General features: G+C 37.2%; 2 protein-coding genes across 2 annotated transcripts in view; both read left to right on the top strand.

Annotated features, from left to right (window-relative positions):
- Positions 1-19349, top strand: part of LOC127511429 (scavenger receptor cysteine-rich type 1 protein M130-like) — a 264217-nt gene that overhangs the window by 18222 nt on the left and 226646 nt on the right. The gene's annotated exons all lie outside the window — the stretch shown is intronic.
- The window catches only part of LOC127511431 (scavenger receptor cysteine-rich type 1 protein M130-like), a 23805-nt gene continuing 5474 nt past the window's right edge, over positions 1019-19349 (top strand). The window contains exons 1-8 of the mRNA XM_051892238.1: positions 1019-1271; positions 1881-2180; positions 3640-3954; positions 4104-4418; positions 5528-5842; positions 6083-6406; positions 6483-6800; positions 9654-9956. Of these exons, the coding sequence (XP_051748198.1) occupies positions 1061-1271; positions 1881-2180; positions 3640-3954; positions 4104-4418; positions 5528-5842; positions 6083-6406; positions 6483-6800; positions 9654-9956 (2401 nt within the window). The 5' untranslated portion in view covers positions 1019-1060. The remainder of the gene's footprint in view (positions 1272-1880; positions 2181-3639; positions 3955-4103; positions 4419-5527; positions 5843-6082; positions 6407-6482; positions 6801-9653; positions 9957-19349) is intronic.

Here is a 19349-nt window from a genome sequence, read left to right on the forward strand (position 1 = left end):
AAGCTAAAGCTAAAAACCCTGTCTTAATGTACAAAGCAATTGCGTCAAAAGCAGTCAAAATTTAATTTTTCATGACCATTTTCCACCCTCTTTTTGACCACATGAACTGTTAAGTTCAGATTGTAATAATCAGGGATCTTGTTAAAAATAAACTTTAGAAGCTTGTTTCTAACTCTACATTTTAATGTAATGCCTTGAATGGATTCATTCATAGATATTGTTGACATGAAAATGTGGGCAGATTTTTTTTACAGTAACAATAACTATACACTGTTTTCTATATGAACCATTTTTGTATCTTACTTTCAAGACCTTTTTGGAATGGGAAAAACTTGCTGATATGAATAATATGTTATCATAGTAAATATCTTTTATTTCAGAAGATAAAGGAAAATATGATTTCTCATTATATGATTGATGTATTGATTATATGACTCATTATTGAAGTTCTATAACTTTAAAATTTGTTCTTTCCTGTGTTGTTCTTTCAGAAGTCAGGCTGGTTGGAGGTTCTCGCTGCTCTGGGAGGTTAGAGATCCTTGATGATCAGACGTGGGTTTCAGTGTGTGCTGCTGCCTTTGACCAGCAGGATGCAGAGGTTGTGTGTAGAGAGCTGGACTGTGGGGCTCCTGTACAGGTGCTGGGAGAAGATGCTTTTGGCAAAGGAGACGCTCAGATGTGGACACAAGAGATTCAGTGCAGAGGAAATGAATCTCAGATTCACCTCTGTCCAACATCACTATCACAAGAAAACAACTGTTCACATGAATATAGTGTTGGGCTGGTGTGTGCAGGTTAGAGAATTTTTTTAATAAACTGAAATCAAATTTAATGTTCCCAAAATCTACTCCAAATATTAGTTAAATTTATCAGTTTTTTTTTCTCTTTGTGATACTTTTTCCCTCATTCTTTCCCTATGTCCATATGTCTTTACTCCCTCTTTATTCATTTTATAGACATTATGAGAGTGAGGTTGGTTGGTGGTCACAGTCGCTGTGCTGGTAGAGTGGAGGTTCTTCATAGAGGTCAGTGGGGAACAGTGTGTGATGGTGGCTGGGATATGGCTGATGCTGCAGTGGTGTGTAGAGAGCTGGACTGTGGAGAACCTGTAGATGCTCTGGGTGATGCTCATTTTGGACCAGGATCAGGATCAATCTGGACAAATCGCATGTTATGTACTGGATTAGAATCTACACTGAAGAACTGTGGAACAGTAAATTGGGGTTTTTATAACTGTGATCATAGAAAAGATGCCGGAGTCATCTGCTCAGGTAAACTGCTCCAAACCCTGTCCTATTTTTATATCACTGATAAACCACCTGCTTCAAAGGTATATGTGGCGAGGGGGGCGTGGTTCAGCGGAGTCGGCAGCGGGGCAGCAGTCAGTAGTCCGTCTCTCTCTCCCCCACTCCTGTTTCTCCTGGTGTTATATACTCTCTCCACACCAATTACTGAAACAAGAGACAGGTGTTCGTCATTTGCATTTAACCCACTCACTCACCGTTCGTCTCCTGACTCTCTCTCCCGCTGCCGACTCCGCTGAACCACGCCCCCCTCGCCACAGTATAGTTCAACAAAAAATTAAAATTCAGGCATCATTTACTTATGACTTTGATCTGTGGAGCACAAAATGTATTTTATTATTATTTTTATTATTAATTATTATTATTTTACTTTCATTATATTGAAATGAGTGCCAGGATATTCTGTAAAATTCCACATTTATGTTCCATGAAAGAAAGTTAGATAAGTTTGGATTGACATGAGATTGAGTAATTTGATTATTTTACATTAATAAGTGGTGCTTTGTGGTAGACCAATAATGACAAGAATAACACAACAAACAAAATTGAAACGTTTGTTACCTCTTGCTACTTCAGGTGTCAGGCTTTTTGGAAACTCCAGCTGCTCTGGGAGATTAGAGATACTTGATGATCAGATGTGGGTTTCAGTGTGTGCTGCTGCCTTTGACCAGCAGGATGCAGAGGTTGTGTGTAGAGAGCTGGACTGTGGGGCTCCTGTACAGGTGCTGGGAGAAGATGCTTTTGGCAAAGGAGACACTCAGATGTGGACACAAGAGATTCAGTGCAGAGGAAATGAGTCTCAGATTCAACTCTGTCCAACATCCTTACACACAAACAGCTGTTCACATGATAATTACCAGAGGCTGTTCTGTGCTGGTGAGTTAAAAGAATATGAGAGTAATATCATACCTTTTACTCCGTGTGCTTCTCAGTCAGCTCCCTAGTTCAGTAGTAAGAACACTGACCAGGGAGCCAGCCATTCTCAATTACAAATCCTTTGAGTGCACTGGAATGTTCACGCCTTAAAAATCCCACAATGCACTCCAAAAACCAGATGCTCACTATGTTCTCTTAAGGGAAATTCTGAACTACAATACAAATCACATGAACCGACACAATATTATCATGACATGTGATAGAAGATTTGAAAAGACAATTCGTTATTTAAAGGGGGGGGTATCACACACAGTTTCTGCCAATCTCATGTTCGTTTTGTCATATTTATAAAAGATAGATACGCTAAACCGAGTCTTTCCGATAAAAGCCGAGATCCTGGAGGCGTGTCTGCCGTCAATGCTGTGGGCGGAGCTAAAGAGTCACGAGCACGTGCAGCTTCTGCGTAGAGATCGCATGCTAGCTGCGACATCATTATAAATACAAAGGGAACAAAAACGTTTGTGTTGTTTACATTTTATGTACTTGCGTGCCGATTGTCAACAAAACACAAACATCTGATGCAGCTTTACTCACCACCCGCGATATGCAAATCCAACGCTGAACTGTGGCTTGTTTACAAAGTATTTATCACTGAATTCCTGGGAACAAACACACATATATGCACAACTCCGTTGCTGCCCCGGAAAAAACAAACTTCATCCACTTTTCCCTTAACGCTGGGTTCTTTGGGAAGCTAAAAAAGGTAATCTTTCCCTCACAACCCAAAACACACTCTTTGTTTACAGGAGCTGCGTCTCATTTCGGAGGCTGAGTCCTCCGGAAGTCGCATTTGAAGGCTGAATACTTCACCAAGGATGCCATATTTAAGAAAAGTAACCATAATAAAATTGGCTGATATTCATTGTGAGGTGTAAAATACTGTAATTTCTTTCTTACGTTGCAATCTAGCGGTTATTTTTCTTAAATGAGACTGCCTCGATGATGTATGCAGCCTTCAAAGGGTGCAGCCCCTGAATTGGGACACAGCCATTGTTGAAAAATCTCTCGGCTTCCGTATCCCAAACGTGCTCTTGCTCTGGGTGATGTGTGTGCACACGCTTATCAGGGAGAAGTGCCTATACAAGGATTTCTGCCCTTTATTATGTGATAAAGGGCCATACTAGAAAAAAATCTCTCCGAATCCTGCACCGAAACCGGAAGTAGTGGATTTGGCATAGAAATACTCCGTCATACGTCCAACTCGTGTTTTGAAACTTTGGCCATGTTTAGCATGAGAATGCAACTCTTCAACAGTGTAAATAAGTCAGAATGCATGAAATAGCATTCCGAATGTGTAGTGAGCCAGTGTGCTTTACCACTGCCCGAATCTGTGTACACAATATACTGATATATGTGGAGGTACACCCATAGTCTCTGTCTGTATTTTTCTGTCACTTAGATAAAAAGAATGTGAGGCTGGTTGGTGGTAACAGTCGCTGTGCTGGTAGAGTGGAGGTTCTTCATAGAGGGCAGTGGGGAACAGTGTGTCATTATGGCTGGGATATGGCTGATGCTGCAGTGGTGTGTAGAGAGCTGGACTGTGGAGAACCTGTAGATGCTCTGGGTGATGCTTATTTTGGACAAGGATCAGGACCAATCTGGATGTATATTGTGTTATGTGCTGGATCAGAGTCAACATTGAAGAACTGTGGGGCAGTGGGATGGGGCATACATGCGTGTACTCACAATTATGATGCCAGTGTCATCTGTTCAGGTGAGTAATTTAACTGATTGCCCATGAATTTGTTGTGACATAAAGAATATTTTGTTTGGAAAATTGTAAATGTTTGTATGGTTATTGTATTTAACTATCAAGCATTTGTTTTTGTCTACTGTGCTCTGTCATTTCTGTAATATAAACAGGTTATAAACCTTCCAGACTCGTTAACGGATCTCACCTCTGCTCTGGGAGGTTAGAGATACTTGATGATCAGTCGTGGGTTTCAGTGTGTGCTGCTGCCTTTGACCAGCAGGATGCAGAGGTTGTGTGTAGAGAGCTGGACTGTGGGGCTCCTGTACAGGTGCTGGGAGAAGATGCTTTTGGCAAAGGAGACGCTCAGATGTGGACACAAGAGATTCAGTGCAGAGGAGATGAGTCTCAGATTTCATTTTGCCTAATATCATCATCACACAAACACAGCTGCACCAGTGACAATAATGTGGGACTGATCTGTTCAGGTAAATTATAATTAGGGGTTCAAGCATGATTTTTATTTTTATTATCTTTCAAACCGTAAGTGCTAGAGACTTGAAACTTGGCCAGATGATAGGTCTCAATTTGGGGGGAGGTTGACAGAGTATGACCCAGATTGGCCCAATAAGTGGTACTACAGCGATCAAAAACACAAAACTGCTCATAACTCCTAGACCGTTTGTCGTAGACTCAAGTCTTATATCATAGTAATCCTTGGCTCAAGACGAACAAAACGTATATATGATTTTATTTCTGGTATGAAAAAAATTCTGCCATTTTGAATTTTATCCAAAACCTACTTTTGCGAACTAGTCCTAGGTTTTTCGCCTGATCGGAACCAAAGCAGTGCAGAAAGATTCTCTGGAGTCTGATTATCAAAAGTTATCAAAAAAAAGGTTGAAATTTCAATTCATGGTTTCATCTTGCCACTTTCTTGGCAAAGAAAACACATTTTTACTCAAATTAATCCGAATGGATTTATAGCGTTTTGGAACCAAACTCTTCAAATGGTTCAAATTTTCCATCTATGATCATATAATGTTCATATCATTTGTTAGATCTGCTCATTCTGAGCAACTTTGCCTCAAGAACCACTGCTGTCAATCAAATAGTTCATTAAATATTCGAGAATATTTAAAAAACCTACTTTTGCAAACTATTCCTGTAGGTTTTTTGCTCAGTCTGAATAAAACCAATGCAGTACAATTCTCTCTTGTAGGCCAACCCGGAAGTTAGCAACGCATGGGTTCCCTCGATCGAAAGCCTATGCATTTTTCCCAAAGACTTTTGGAAATTCGCAAAAAATAAGCTCTGTGTTTAACAAAGTGTTATGACACTTACACGTTTTGTCTATCAAGATAATCTTTACAAGTTAACACAACATTTATACATTTTGAAGCCTAAATAAAATCGTCAGATATAAAAAGCTAACAGTAGGCTATAAACGGATGCATTTGTGCTTAAAGGCCTTAAATGCTTGAACCCCGATAAATGCTGCTTGCAGCTTTAATTATTCAGTGTCTTTTCATTTGCATTTGATACAGTATGTCTTCTCTGTCAGCTGCATTATACTTTATTTTAACCTCTTTATCAGGTTACACAGAGGCCAAACTGAGGAACAGTTCAGACTTTTGTTCTGGAAGAGTGGAGCTTCGGTTCCTCAATGAATGGGGCACAGTGTGTGATGCATGCTGGGATATGAGAGCTGCCAGTGTCCTCTGTAGACAGCTGAATTGTGGGATTGCTGTGTCTGTTGTGGGATCAGACTGGTTTGGAGAGGGAAGTGGTGAAATCTGGGCTGATGTGCTTGATTGTGACGGGAATGAAACAAAACTCTCAGAATGTTCCATCTCTTCATGGAGTCGAGCTGAATGTTCTCATAGACGAGATGTTGGAGTCATCTGCTCTGGTAAACTTATTTGACACAGAGAGCATTATGCTACTGGAAAACTGGTAACACTTTACAATAAGGTTCATTAGTTAACATGAAATAATAATGAACTGTACTTATACAGCATTTATTAATCTTTGTTAATGTTAATTTCAACATTTGCTAATACATTAAAATCTTGTTAACATTAGTTAATCACTATTTCACAATGTTCTAACACAATTCTTATTTTAGTAAAACATAAGATCTTCTCCTCAGATTCCTCTCTGGCTGTTCATGACGGTCTGGTGCGGTTGTCTGGAGAGAGACAGTGTGAGGGAGAGGTGGAAGTTTCCATCCATCAGGTCTGGAGGAGAGTTCTGCTGGACTCCTGGAGTCTCACTGAATCCTCTGTGGTCTGCAGACAGCTGGGCTGTGGCTCTGTGCTGAACTTCTCCGGCTCCTCTTCATCCAGTCCTGAACACAGTCATGAGTGTGTGACGGGCTTCCAGTGCTCTGGGAGTGAAGCTCATCTGGGGAACTGCAGCTCTCCACAAACTCTCAACTGCAGCTCCACACAACAGCTGTCAATCACCTGCCTTGGTGAGAAGAGCAACATCTGGGCAGATTCTTCAGTTGTTAGTGATCACTAATGTGTTTCTCTTTCTCTGTATATCAGATTGCGGGTCCATCAGGCTGGTGGGTTCTGGGGGAGACTGTGCAGGGAGGCTGGAGGTTTTTCACAGCGGCTCATGGGGGACAGTGTGTGATGACTCCTGGGATATTAAAGATGCCCATGTAGTGTGCAGACAGCTGCAGTGTGGAGTGGCCCTCAGTAACCAGCAGGTACCAGCCTGGTTTGGTCCTGGTTCTGGACCCATATGGCTGGATGAGGTGGAGTGTGAGGGGAATGAGACGTCCCTGAGGAACTGCTCTTCTCCAGGCTGGGGAAAACATGACTGTCAACACAAGGAGGATGTAGGAGTTGTGTGCTCAGGTAAATAGTAGGGGTGTGACGAGATCTCAAGAGATTAAAATTTGACAAGATTTATTCGTGGTGAGAAGCTGTCTCGTGATATTGCCATGTCAGAGTGTGAGGGTAAAATTAGCAGAGTTGGGGAAGCTAGTTAAACTAGAGTCAAGCTACCCTTCTGAAAAAGTAGTTAGCTACACTAGAAGTTACTATCAAAAAATAGCTAGCTATTTTGAAACTACTTTGATTTTTTTTTTTTTTTTTAAAGGACATAGCCTATTACAAATAACTGAATAACTGTTAATGAAGAATGTTTAATAAAATGTTTGGGGTTTAAAACAACACAATGCACTACAATTATTATTTCAAAGCATACTGTTTTATTTTGTAAACTATATCAAAAGATACAATACTCAAATGTAGCCTATATCTCACAATGACTGTCAAAAGTTCAAAATTGCTGCATATGTCACACCAGTGCAGGCCCGGTTCTGCACCTAAGCACCCTCAAATGCAAGCAAGAGCACCCTCAGTTGATACTGTAATAATATCATATTAGCAAACGCTCCAGTGCGTATTTGTGTTTGTGCTCTGGAGAATTTTAAATGTTTCTATTTACAACATGATTTTGCAGCGGTGAGCAACGTAGCCAATCACAGACATAGCTGTTGATCTCTTGAATGCAATGGCCTATCAGGGGTGTTTAAGTTAGTTAGAATCTGCTCACCGGAAGAAACGCTGGAGTTTTTGTTCAGCACTGAGTTTGCATGCTTGCGAAGCATCTCATTAATAAAGTGTAGGCACGATGTAAGAGACTCATTGTGCAGTGTAGACAGCTATAACTGAGATGAGTTATAACTTTTTAGCGATTATAAAGGAAGTGCTCTTTGCACGCTTTATATAATACATTCAGAAATTTAATATAAGTTTTGTTTTTCATGCTATAAGAGGACAGATGACCAATTGCACTCTGCAGTTACAGAAGTGATATCTACATATAAATGCAGGATTCACACTCAATATTGCTACCATAACCATAACACGGGACAAAAATATGCAATAATAATAATAATAAGCAATGTAAATGCAGACTAGAAAAAATAGTTGAACTTTTGTATCAATATTTTTGAAATTCTATTCTAATTATTTGTAAAAGCAATGACTTAAAAAAAAATCTTAAATTTCTCACTGTATACATTGCTATTCTTATTATGTTGGAACTGTTGCTTACACATTACATCTGCACTTTACTGTAGCATCCTGACTAATTTCAGAAGAACCCTCAGTGATTTGATTCTGGAACCGGACCTGCACCCATGCAAGAACAAAATATATGCAACTTAAATTGGATAAACAGAAAAATGCAGGTTTAAACTCACAGCATATGCAGTGATGAAGCTTTAAATGTTTGAGATTTGGTCTCAACATTGGGGGGGTTGAACGTTGGTATGCTGCCTGTTATTATTTTTTTAATTAAAAAAAAAATAATAATCTGTAATAATAATAATAATATGTTTTAGGTTATTGGATAATTTATTTCTTCTCTATCTATCTATCTATCTATCTATCTATCTATCTATCTATCTATCTATCTATCTATCTATCTATCTATCTATCTATCATCTATCTATCTATCATCTATCTATCTATCATCTATCTATCTATCTATCATCTATCTATCTATCATAACTTTATGAAATTTATGTATAATCATTCATCAAATTCTAACATAACTGAGTGATTCTAAAAAGAAAGAAATTATGTTAAAAATTGAAACTGCAGGTAGGCGGCAGTGATTCGCTGTTTTAATGAGTGATCCACTTAAAGGGATAGTTCACCCAAAAATGAAAATTTGATGTTTATCTGCTTACCCTCAGCGCATCCAAGATGTAGATGACTTTGTTTCTTCAGTAGAACACAAATGATGATTTTTAACAACAACTGTTGCGGTCTGTCAGTCGTATAATTGGTGTCAATGGGAACTTCTTTTATAAGAGTAAATAAAACTTGCTTAGACAAATCCAAATTGAATATTGAGAGAGTACTTTGATTATGGTTGCACTTACAGTAGTGTTTGCACTAAGACTAAGGGAAAACTGTCATTCATTTTTATTTATACTGTTTTTATTTCTATGATGAATTTGTGGAAAGGAATTCGGTTAGGATGTCAAAAGTTGTAGAAGCTCATAAATCCTGTACTTACAGTAGACTGAGTATTCTGGCAGTTCCAATTGTGGCCGATAGGGGGTGTATATGCTTATGTTGAGAATTTACCTGTTGACGAAAAATGTTCTGTCCGGTTGGATAGCCAGCTCGTGATTGTTGATCCTGTAAATATAATAAGAGCAGTTATTAGTAAACCCAAAATTCTGCATTCTTCTCTCTGTGTGGTTGTTTGATCTCAAGTTACCATAGTACTGTTCTAAGGTCTGAAGAGACTCACATGAAATCATAGAGGAGAGAAGCCAGTTAGTTGAGTTTGTGGCAAAACTTTTTACAGTGCTTGAGTATTGTTGTCTTTTACTGCATATGATAATTCATACTCAGAAAGTAGAACTGAAATGACATTCATTACAAGATGATTAGTTAAAACATTTCAAATGCACCTGCAGACTATTTTTCTAGTCATATATTTCATCATTGAGGATTTTTAAAAAAAAAAAAAATTCTGTGCAAAATTCTCGTCTCCTCTCGTTCTCATTAACTCAATCTCATGTCTCGTCTCGTCACGCCTCTAGTAAATAGTACTCAGTTGTGAAAAAATATTATTTAGTAACATTTTAAATCTTTGGGTTATTTCAGTCATTTGTATATGTAGCACGGTTGAAATGAATGGGATTAAATGAGAGCTGATATAACTTTCATGTTTTCATCTAGAGTTTAAAGAGATCAGGTTAACTGAGGGCTGTGAAGGGAATGTGGAGGTTTTCTACAATGGATCCTGGGGTAATGTGTGCTGGAACCAGATGGACAGAGACACAGTGAGTCTGATCTGTCAAGAGCTGAACTGTGGAAGATCTGGAGCTTTTTCCAATTCTATACCAAGAGTGGAATCAGCTCGTAACTGGCTGGATGAAGTGAAATGTCGACCACATGATTCAAATGTGTGGCAGTGTCCATCTTTACCCTGGGGACAAAATGGCTGTGGTAAAGATGAAGTGGCAAAAATCACCTGTTTGGGTAAGACTGATGTATTTTCCATCTCTAAAAATAAATATTTTAACAGTAATCTGTTAACATGACTGAGTATATAAACTATATATATATATATATATATATATATATATATATATATACTCAGTCATGTTAACAGATTACTGTAATGTATATATATAATTAGGGCTGTTAAATTTAACACGTTAACTCATGTGATTATTTTTTTTTGAGTTTAACATGTTAATAATATTTAACGCAGCATACATTTTTTTACCATCATCTATTAGCTAGCATTACATTATATGATAATGCTAGCTAATAGATAACTCATTGCGGTACTGACACACAGTCACTGAATCTCCTGTCTGTATGACACACACACGACTCACAAGACAGAAATCTACTGAAAAATGCCATCCACATTGAGTCCTCTTTTGCACTTGAATGGATAAAAACACAAAATTATGCCAAAATGCCTGATAAACCTGCTGCTGTCTGTCATTAATGTTAATCAAAGAACTTCTCTTGACTGAATAACATTTATAGCTTTAATAAGGATTAATCTATATTTAATTTTTAATTTATTCAGTGAAGAATGTGAAGTTTTTGATAGAACTTCAATTTTTGTATATTTCCTACCTGTTAGATCAAATGTTTAAAATATACTGTCTGTGTTGTTTCTACATTAATTTGGAGATGAAATGTGAAATTATTACAATATAAAAATATATTAAAAACTTTAATGTTAGGTGTGATTAATCATGATTAATTACAAAAAAAAAGTTTTTTTTTTTTTGTTTTTTTTTAATCGATTGACAGCACTAAATATAATGTTGAATTAATTTGTGATTACAGAACAGGAGAGTCATGAGTCTCCTAGAAGCTATTTGTCATGCTCCACATCTCCACATCAGAGACAGTGTTCAGGTAAGTTCATTTGATGTAGAAGAACATAAAAATCATAACAGCCATTTGTCATGTATGCATGTAATTTTGTTTGGGGGAACAAAGAGGATTTAATATCACACACCACTGTAGGTGTCGCTGTTCTGACAGAACTCTGTTGGCCAATAATAATGTCTACTTGTCTGTGATTTAGAGCGTCTTCCTCTCAGACTGAGTGGAGGGGAGGGCCGGTGCTCTGGGAGGCTGGAGGTGTATCATAACGCTGTGTGGGGCTCAGTCTGTGATGATCTGTGGGACATCAGCGATGCTCAGGTGGTCTGCAGGCAGCTGGGTTGTGGAGCAGCACTGAGGGCTGATGGGAATTCAGCCTTTGGTGCTGGTGAAGGTGTTGTGTGGCTGAACAGAGTCAAGTGCAGAGGGAATGAGATTCACCTGTGGGACTGTCCTCTCTCCCTGAAGAACCACACTGACTGCTCCAACAAAGAGCACGCTGGACTCACCTGTGCAGGTCACAGAAAACACTAATGAATATTGTTCATTTTTAGACAATTTTAGTGCTAGTAGTATTTGTGTATTTACATGTTTGAATGTGTTTGTGTCTGTTTTTCCAGATTTGTCCAGATCAGTCATGTGTTGTGAACTGACAGCAGGTTTGTCTGTCTACACTCACAGCTCTCTCTAAGAGGAGACACAGGAGCACGACTGAGGCCGTTTATGAGGAGATTCATCACAGACCTACTAACAGACACAGTCTCTTCACTCAGAGGGGTGAGTAAATATCATAATGTCTGATTTGTGGAGATCAACAGGGTAATCAGTTTATTCGGAGGGTGAGTGGAGTGAATCACATTGATTCATTTGTGGGACCTTGTTTGTGTCACTTGTAATGATATAGGGTTAGTGCTATATGATCCAAATGATATGGGGATTTTGGCTGGTTTGTGATTGTGAACATGTCTGATGGTTCTTCTCCGTAACAGGAAGTGTCCTTTCTACCGAACAGCATTCTGGGTATGAAGATGCTGATGAGCTTCTTTCAGGTTAGAGGACTGAAATAGAATTGTGTTACCTTCTACATACAGAAAAGAATGTGTGTTAAATGATTAAAACATTCACTTAAGTTATCTTAGAAGAGTATAAATTATATAAATTATTCAGCACGTAATTCAGATAAGATTTTATTATTATTAGTATTATTAATAATAAATATTATTATTATTATTATTATTATTAATAATTAATAATAACAATAGTAGTAATAATAATAATAATAATAATAATAATAATAATAATATATGTATTTTCTTTTTGAAAAGCAAAATCTGCAGTAGGAATGAAGATTGACTACTATGATGATGTCACCACCACTGAAGGACCAACAGGTCAGTGAGTTTGTTAACTGATCACAGAAATTCACTTAATTTAAGTGCCTATTTGGCCTGTTTAATAATTTAGTAGAGCAACAAATCACACCAGAATATGTACACATGTACAGTTTCAAAGTTCAAAATTTTGCTCATTAATGGATGCATTTAATTTTTCATTATTTTATTGTATGACTCAGCAGAAAACTATGATGATGTCATCATCGTACGGCAGTTCTCCAATGATAAAAAAGGTGTGGGTTTCAAATTATACACTTCTACATTAGAACAGGGTTTTTTTTTTTTTCTTTCTTATTTTTCATCAAATTATAGTAGCATATAAAGTAAGACTTTTTCATGTAATTAATACTAGACACATTTATATCAGAGGGTGTTCAGGAGGAGTATGATGATGTGAAGAACGTCGGGGAATATTTGAGTGACATGTTTGGTATGTTATTGACACCTTTTTAACTGAATAATTTTGGTTTAGCCTTTATAATAGCTTTATATTATCAATTCATCTTGTTCTATCAACTTGTTGTCACAATAGCTAATTTAAATGGACTGAAATGGACTGTGTTCATTTCTTCAAACACGTGTTCATACTTTTTAAAGCATGTTGATACATGAATTTGCTCTTGTTTTCTAATAACAGACTATGATGATGTGGAGGAATATCCAGGAACACATGGAAGGGCTGTATAACTCAAACCACACACACCGCCTCAAATCAAAGTGTTTAAGATCATCCTCTATACTGTATGTTTTACCTGCAGTCCAGCAATGTTTTATGTTGCACTTTGTATTGAAATCTTCTAATTCAGCTACAATTTCTGAGAAAAAAAATGCATTGCTTTAAAAATGTTTGAATTTTTTCCAGATGTTTTTGCAGATAATAATTTAAATAATTTTTAAAATTATTTTTTAAATAAATAATTTTATGAGTTCTTTAGCTTTAAGCCGCTGCAATGTAGACCCACTGCTAGTGGACTTTTATATTTTGCTAAAAATTGTTGGAATTTACTTTGGGAAACAAGTTTACAAACAGCAGCTGCGAGCAATTATCAGAAAAGCATGTTCACTTTATGTCCTGCAGAAGGAGTTTCTGACTGTCAGAAACACGTGACATGCACTCTGAGCTGAAAGGTTTTTATAACAGAGCTTTTTAAAGTAGAGACCCTGTTTGTTCCATGTATTTGTTTTAGATTTGCTTCCAATTTAATTGTTGTTTTGAATTGATATCCATGTTTTCTATTAAAGTGTTTGTCATCTCTTCTCTGCAGGTGTCAGACTTTGTGTTTCCCACATTCACTCTCATTACACCTGGGTGACTTTGTCAGCACTTTTAAAGAGGACCTATTATGAAAAAAACAGCTCAAACATCCATAAAATCAGCTTTTACAAAACTGCAAATGTTTTGTTAAGCATACATAGTTACGTCCGTCTCGTGCATGAATGCTGACGTTCCTTTCAGTGAGTGAAACACAGTTTTGTTCACCAGGTAGCTATGCTTGTAGATGCAGCTAAAGTTTAGATGAATGGCATCAGTCTAACAATAATTTCTAAGGCCTTTACACTGTAGAAAGGGGAGCATCACCCAAATCTACATTTAACACTGTACTGAGATTTCTTCATCAGAAACATGTTAAGCAATACTGCAATTGGGATTTCTTCAACCAAAGCAGAATAATCAATTCTGGTACAGTTTACATGCCGCTGAGCTGAGATTCCTTCATCAGAACAGACTTACGCTTTAATACTGACTTCAGCCTTGAGCAAGCCGTCAGTTTAGATCTAAAAAACCCTTCTTTAAAAGGGGAGTAAGGATACTTAATGTATCAATAATGAGACTAAGTTTGATACTTGCACGTCTCGCCCATTTGAATTAAACTGTCTTGATGCAATTTGTGGAGGCTCCCGTTGATCTTTGCTGATGTTGTCTTGATGAGCAAGAACCAGTCAGAGGAGTCAGAGGATCTTTGATGAATGGAAAGACAAGGCCGCAGCCTGGCACAAGCTTTGGGGTCTTCAGAAGTCCTCTAGATCAGCATTGTCTTCACAACAGCATTTTTCAGTAAAAAGGGGGCCGTGAACTTGTGATCAGTGATTTTAAAGTGTGAAGATTCCAAACCCTCTTGAGGTGACTGAGCCAATAAAGAGTTGTTCCTTTAGAGGCACTTTTGTTTTAAACAATTTTTTGTTCTCTAGCAGGATATTAGCATAGGACATTGGATTGGATGCATGAGAGAAGAACCTTATAGATTCTTATTATACTAATGTGTCACAGAGTTAGCAACATGTAACATAAATTACCAAGTAGGAAATGTAAGTTGGACTCCATCGATGCCAAACATGCTACCCATGTGATTTTAGTTAACCATAATATGCAACTCTGAAACATTAATACCAAAAGAGTTCAAAAGGCAGAATTAACCCTTTCAAGCGTGAGTTTAAAATATTCTAACTGACCCCCCAGAGTGAGTTTTTTTAAGACGACCGTTATTTTAGAACGTTTGCCCTTATTGTTTCCATGGCGACGCGTCTTGCGTGTCACGAGCGCTGAACGCAGCCACAATAACACTGTATGACAGATGGATCGCTATTATTTTGTTTTTCCTTTTTTATTTAAAATATTCGCAAAATTGCTTACCATGTCATCAACTATATGATATTCCAATTCTCAAATATGTGTAAGTGAGTGTGTTTTGTCGTTTTAAAACCTTTATAAATGATCTTTATCTTGATCTATAATGCAAGATGGGCGCTGCCATCTTAGTTTGCGCTGCAGTTCACAGAGTCCTGTCAGTCGGATTTACAACAGGTGAATTCATCAGTTTCTCCCGAAATATATGCAAGTAAGTGGCTGGTGAACTGGAAGAATAATAGAGTAAACTTTATTGTTACTTAGGCCCATTATGTGTGTCTGATATGAATAAATGTAGGCAAATTATATTTGAATGGATTGTTATTGCTGCTTCTACTGATCTCTGACATGTGTGTATTTTATAAACTCTAAATGTATTGTTTTACTAGTGCTTATGCGTATTTAAATGTCTGAAACCTTAAAAAAAAACATCATGTGGCTGAAAACACTGCATAGCTGTGATATATGACAAGAGCTGCGCGCATCCGTCTCACAGCCAAAGCTGACAGCCACAGTTTGAATCTGGCAGTTATGTGACGTCGCTGAATGTTCGAAATCCCATATGTGGGACCGTACCGCTCAAAGGGTTAATACATAGGCCAAACCCTATAAAAGGAAAATCATGAGATGGGAGAGTTGGATACATGTTTATACATTTCTCAAGTGGTTATATATATATAGACTATATAGGATAAAAAGGGTTTATTTGTCCTTCAGAGTCACAAGTCTCTTCAAATTCTTTTTGATCGTATAAAGTTTTTATCAGTTTTCTGGTGTTCTGTAACAGGACACTTGGTTCTGCCTGTGTGTTAGTTTCTGGACTATTCATTACATATAATGAATAATTGTTTGTCTGATTGGTCCAGACGCTACAAATTATTCATGATGGTTTGTATTTAAGTGTTGAAGATTTGGAGATTATGTTTTGATTTATATAGATCTTGGCAATGACGGTTCAGAGCATTGATCCACAGCATTTCAGTTGTGTGATTTTAGTTGTTTACAGTCTTTTACTGCTATCTTGTGAATGCAGATGAGTTGCAGTAATATACATTTCTAAAAGGTAGGCTACAATTTCAATCATTGAAATTTCTAAATGTAAAAATGCAGAATGTTTTTTGTAAGGGTTAGGGGATAGAATGTAAAGTTTGTACAGTATAAAAATTGTCTCTGGAGAGTCCTCAAACACAAAAAAGTTAACGTGTGTGTGTGTGTGTGTGTGTGTGTGTGTGTGTGTGTGTGTGCTTTTCATGATTTTTGAGGACACAAATTTGTATAATGACATGGGTATTACACTGGTATTACTATGTAAACATATTTTATGAGGACATTTATGAGTCCTCATATTTAATATTTAAAATAGCTTTAAAAACATACTAAACAATGTTGTATTAAAAAATGTACAAATGCAGAATGTTTTCTGTGATGGGTAGGAGTAGGGGTAGTGTAGGGGGATAGAATGTACAGTTTGTACAGTATAAAAACCATTACGCCTATGGAATGTCCTCACTAAGATAGCAAAACAAACGTGTGCGTGTGCGTGTGTGTGTGTGTGTTGTAATTTGCCCAAGCCATCGGCACAGATGTACCCTATCTTCAAGCAGAAGGTACTGGATGAAATACTCTGAATGACCAATCCACAATCTGACTTCTGATGCAGTCTGGAATCTTAACCACACCATGTTCGTTCTTCTGGTCTGAGGAGTTCGTTCTTCTGGTCCCCCAACTGAGCCTGATTTCTCAGAGACTTTTTTTTTTTCTTCTACATTTCTGTCACCAGTGGAGTTTAGGTTCCTTGACACTGTTGCCTTTTGGCTTGCTTAGTTGGGGACACTTAATATTCAACAATATTATTGATTTGACTGCACTGACACTATCAGACTGAACTGAGCTGGATGATGACATCACTGTTTTCTGCTTTATTGAACTCATTCCATAATTGATTAACTTTACACTGTTATTAAACCGAACTGAATCAGCACTGAATTGTTGTCTTTTTTAGAGCTGCTTTACAGTAGAATTGAATTCTGTTTGCATCATTGAATCATTATTTCCTGCTTTGAAACAATCTGTATTGTATAAAGTGCTATAAATAAAGGTGCCTTGACTTGACTTTACCTGTGGGAAATATTAAATCTCATGGCTCACATGTTACTTTCAAAACTTGTTTGTCAAGCTGTGGATTTGGATATATATTTAGATATTCTCAAATACAGCTCTTTGTAAAGGTTTAGATTTTTTTTTTTTTTTTTTTTGGAAATGTTAAAGTTTCAGTTTTTGCATTAATTTTATTAGTCAAAACTGAACACAAAGAAAGACATTTTGTTACACAACATCAAAATTTAACAAAAATGAACAGGAATGCTTTATCAAATTGATTTCCTGATTGCCTCTTATTTGAGTCTTCTGGCTCAGTTGTACATATTGTTATACAGCCACACAAGTTAATTTGTATAATTGTGCGTGTGTGTGTGTGTGTTTGAGCGGGTATGTCTGTTTTGTACTCTTGATGTTTTAGAATCTGTGTTTTTACTGCAATGTGGCTTAATTATTGATTTTATTACACACATTTGCAATGGTAGGTGGAATGTGTCTATTTTGCCCTCGTGATATTTTAGTGTCACCCTGCATTGCTGTGCACTTTTTTCTGAATTGCGTACATTTTTGTGTGTTTCCCATTCATTTCCAATGGCGGTCATTTTTGACTGCAAACAAAAGTGTGATTTTTTTTTTTTTTTTTTTTTTTTTTTTACGACCATTTTGCTTTTTCGAATCAAGTCCACGATTTTTGTGTGGGTATGTGTGTGGTCATAGAGCGACTGTCATAAAAGTCATCAAGTTTTGTACTATTCTGATGAAATAAAGAATTTCAAAACATTTTTTTCCGAACAATGCCAAAGGGTTAAATGAAAACTTTTTTACGTCAAAACTTTTTTAAAACGTTTTTTTGTCAATTCACTATTACTGAAACAGATTTTCATTTTAATTAAGTTTCGAAGCCTTGATACACCAACAATGTACAATTTATTACTCACCCTCATGTCATTCCACACCCGTAAGACTTTCATTCATCTTCGGAACACAAATTAATTTTTGATAAAATCCGATGACTCAGTGAGGCCTGCATTGCCAGTGATAACACTCCATTTTTCAAAGCCCAAAGCTACTAAAAACATATTTAAAACAGTTCATGTGACTACAGTGGTTCAACTTTAATATTATAAAGTACCAAGAATACTTTTTGTGTGCCAAAAATAACAAAATAGCAACTCTATTCCACAATATCTAGTGATGGGTGATTTCAAAACACTGCTCCATGAAGCTTCGAAGCTTTACGAATCATTTGTTTCGAATCAGTGGTTCAGAGCGCCAAAATCCCATGATTTCAGTAAACAAGGCTTTGTTACGTCATAAGTGTTTTGAAACTTCAATAGTTCATGTGACTTTGGCAGTTTGATACGTGCTCCGAACCACTGATTTGAAACAAAATATTTTTATAGTTTTTTTATATATATACAACATGTAGTAGAGGAATCTAAAACCACTAAATTGTAGACAGGAAGAGACCATATGACTGCCATTTAAAACCAACCACAGTTAGTTTATACCAGGGGTGGCTAATGTTGGTCCTGGAGAGTTCAGCTTCAATCCTAATCAAACACCTGAACTGAGCTTTAGACAGGTGAGCTTTAGACTGAGCTTTAGACAGGTGAGTTTTTATCAGGGTTGAAGCTAAACTCTGCAGGATTGAGGCTCTCAGGATCGACCTTATATATATATATATATATATATATATATATATATATATATATATATATATATATATATATAACAGTATCTCACAGAAGTGAGTACACCCCTCACATTTTTGAAAATATTTTATTATATCTTTTCATGTGACAACACTGAAGAAATGACACTTTGCTACAATAAAAAGTAGTGAGTGTACAGCTTGTATAACAGTGTAAATTTGCTGTCCCCTCAAAATAACTCAACACACAGCCATTAATGTCTAAACTGCTGGCCACAAAAGTGAGTACACCCCTAAATGAAAATGTCCAAATTGGGCCCAATTAGCCATTTTCTCTCCCCGGTGTCATGTGACTCGTTAGTGTTACAAGGTCTCAGGTGTGAATGGGGAGCAGTTGTGTTCAATTTGGTGTTATTGCTCTCACTCTCTCATACTGGTCACTGGAAGTTCAACATGGCACCTCATGGCAAAGAACTCTCTGAGGATCTGAAAAAAAGAACTGTTGCTCTACATAAAGATGGTGTAGGCTATAAGAAGTTTGCCAAGACCCTGAAACTGAGCTGCAGCACGGTGGCCAAGACCATACAGCAGTTTAACAGGACAGGTTCCACTCAGAACAGGCCTCGCCATGGTCGACCAAAGAAGTTGAGTGCACGTGCTCAGCGTCATATCCAAAGGTTGTGTTTGGGAAATAGACGTATGAGTGCTGCCAGCATTGCTGCAGAGGTTGAAGGGGGGTCAGCCTGTCA

This window comes from Ctenopharyngodon idella, chromosome 4, assembly GCF_019924925.1.
Source record: "Ctenopharyngodon idella isolate HZGC_01 chromosome 4, HZGC01, whole genome shotgun sequence".
Taxonomy (NCBI): domain Eukaryota; kingdom Metazoa; phylum Chordata; class Actinopteri; order Cypriniformes; family Xenocyprididae; genus Ctenopharyngodon; species Ctenopharyngodon idella.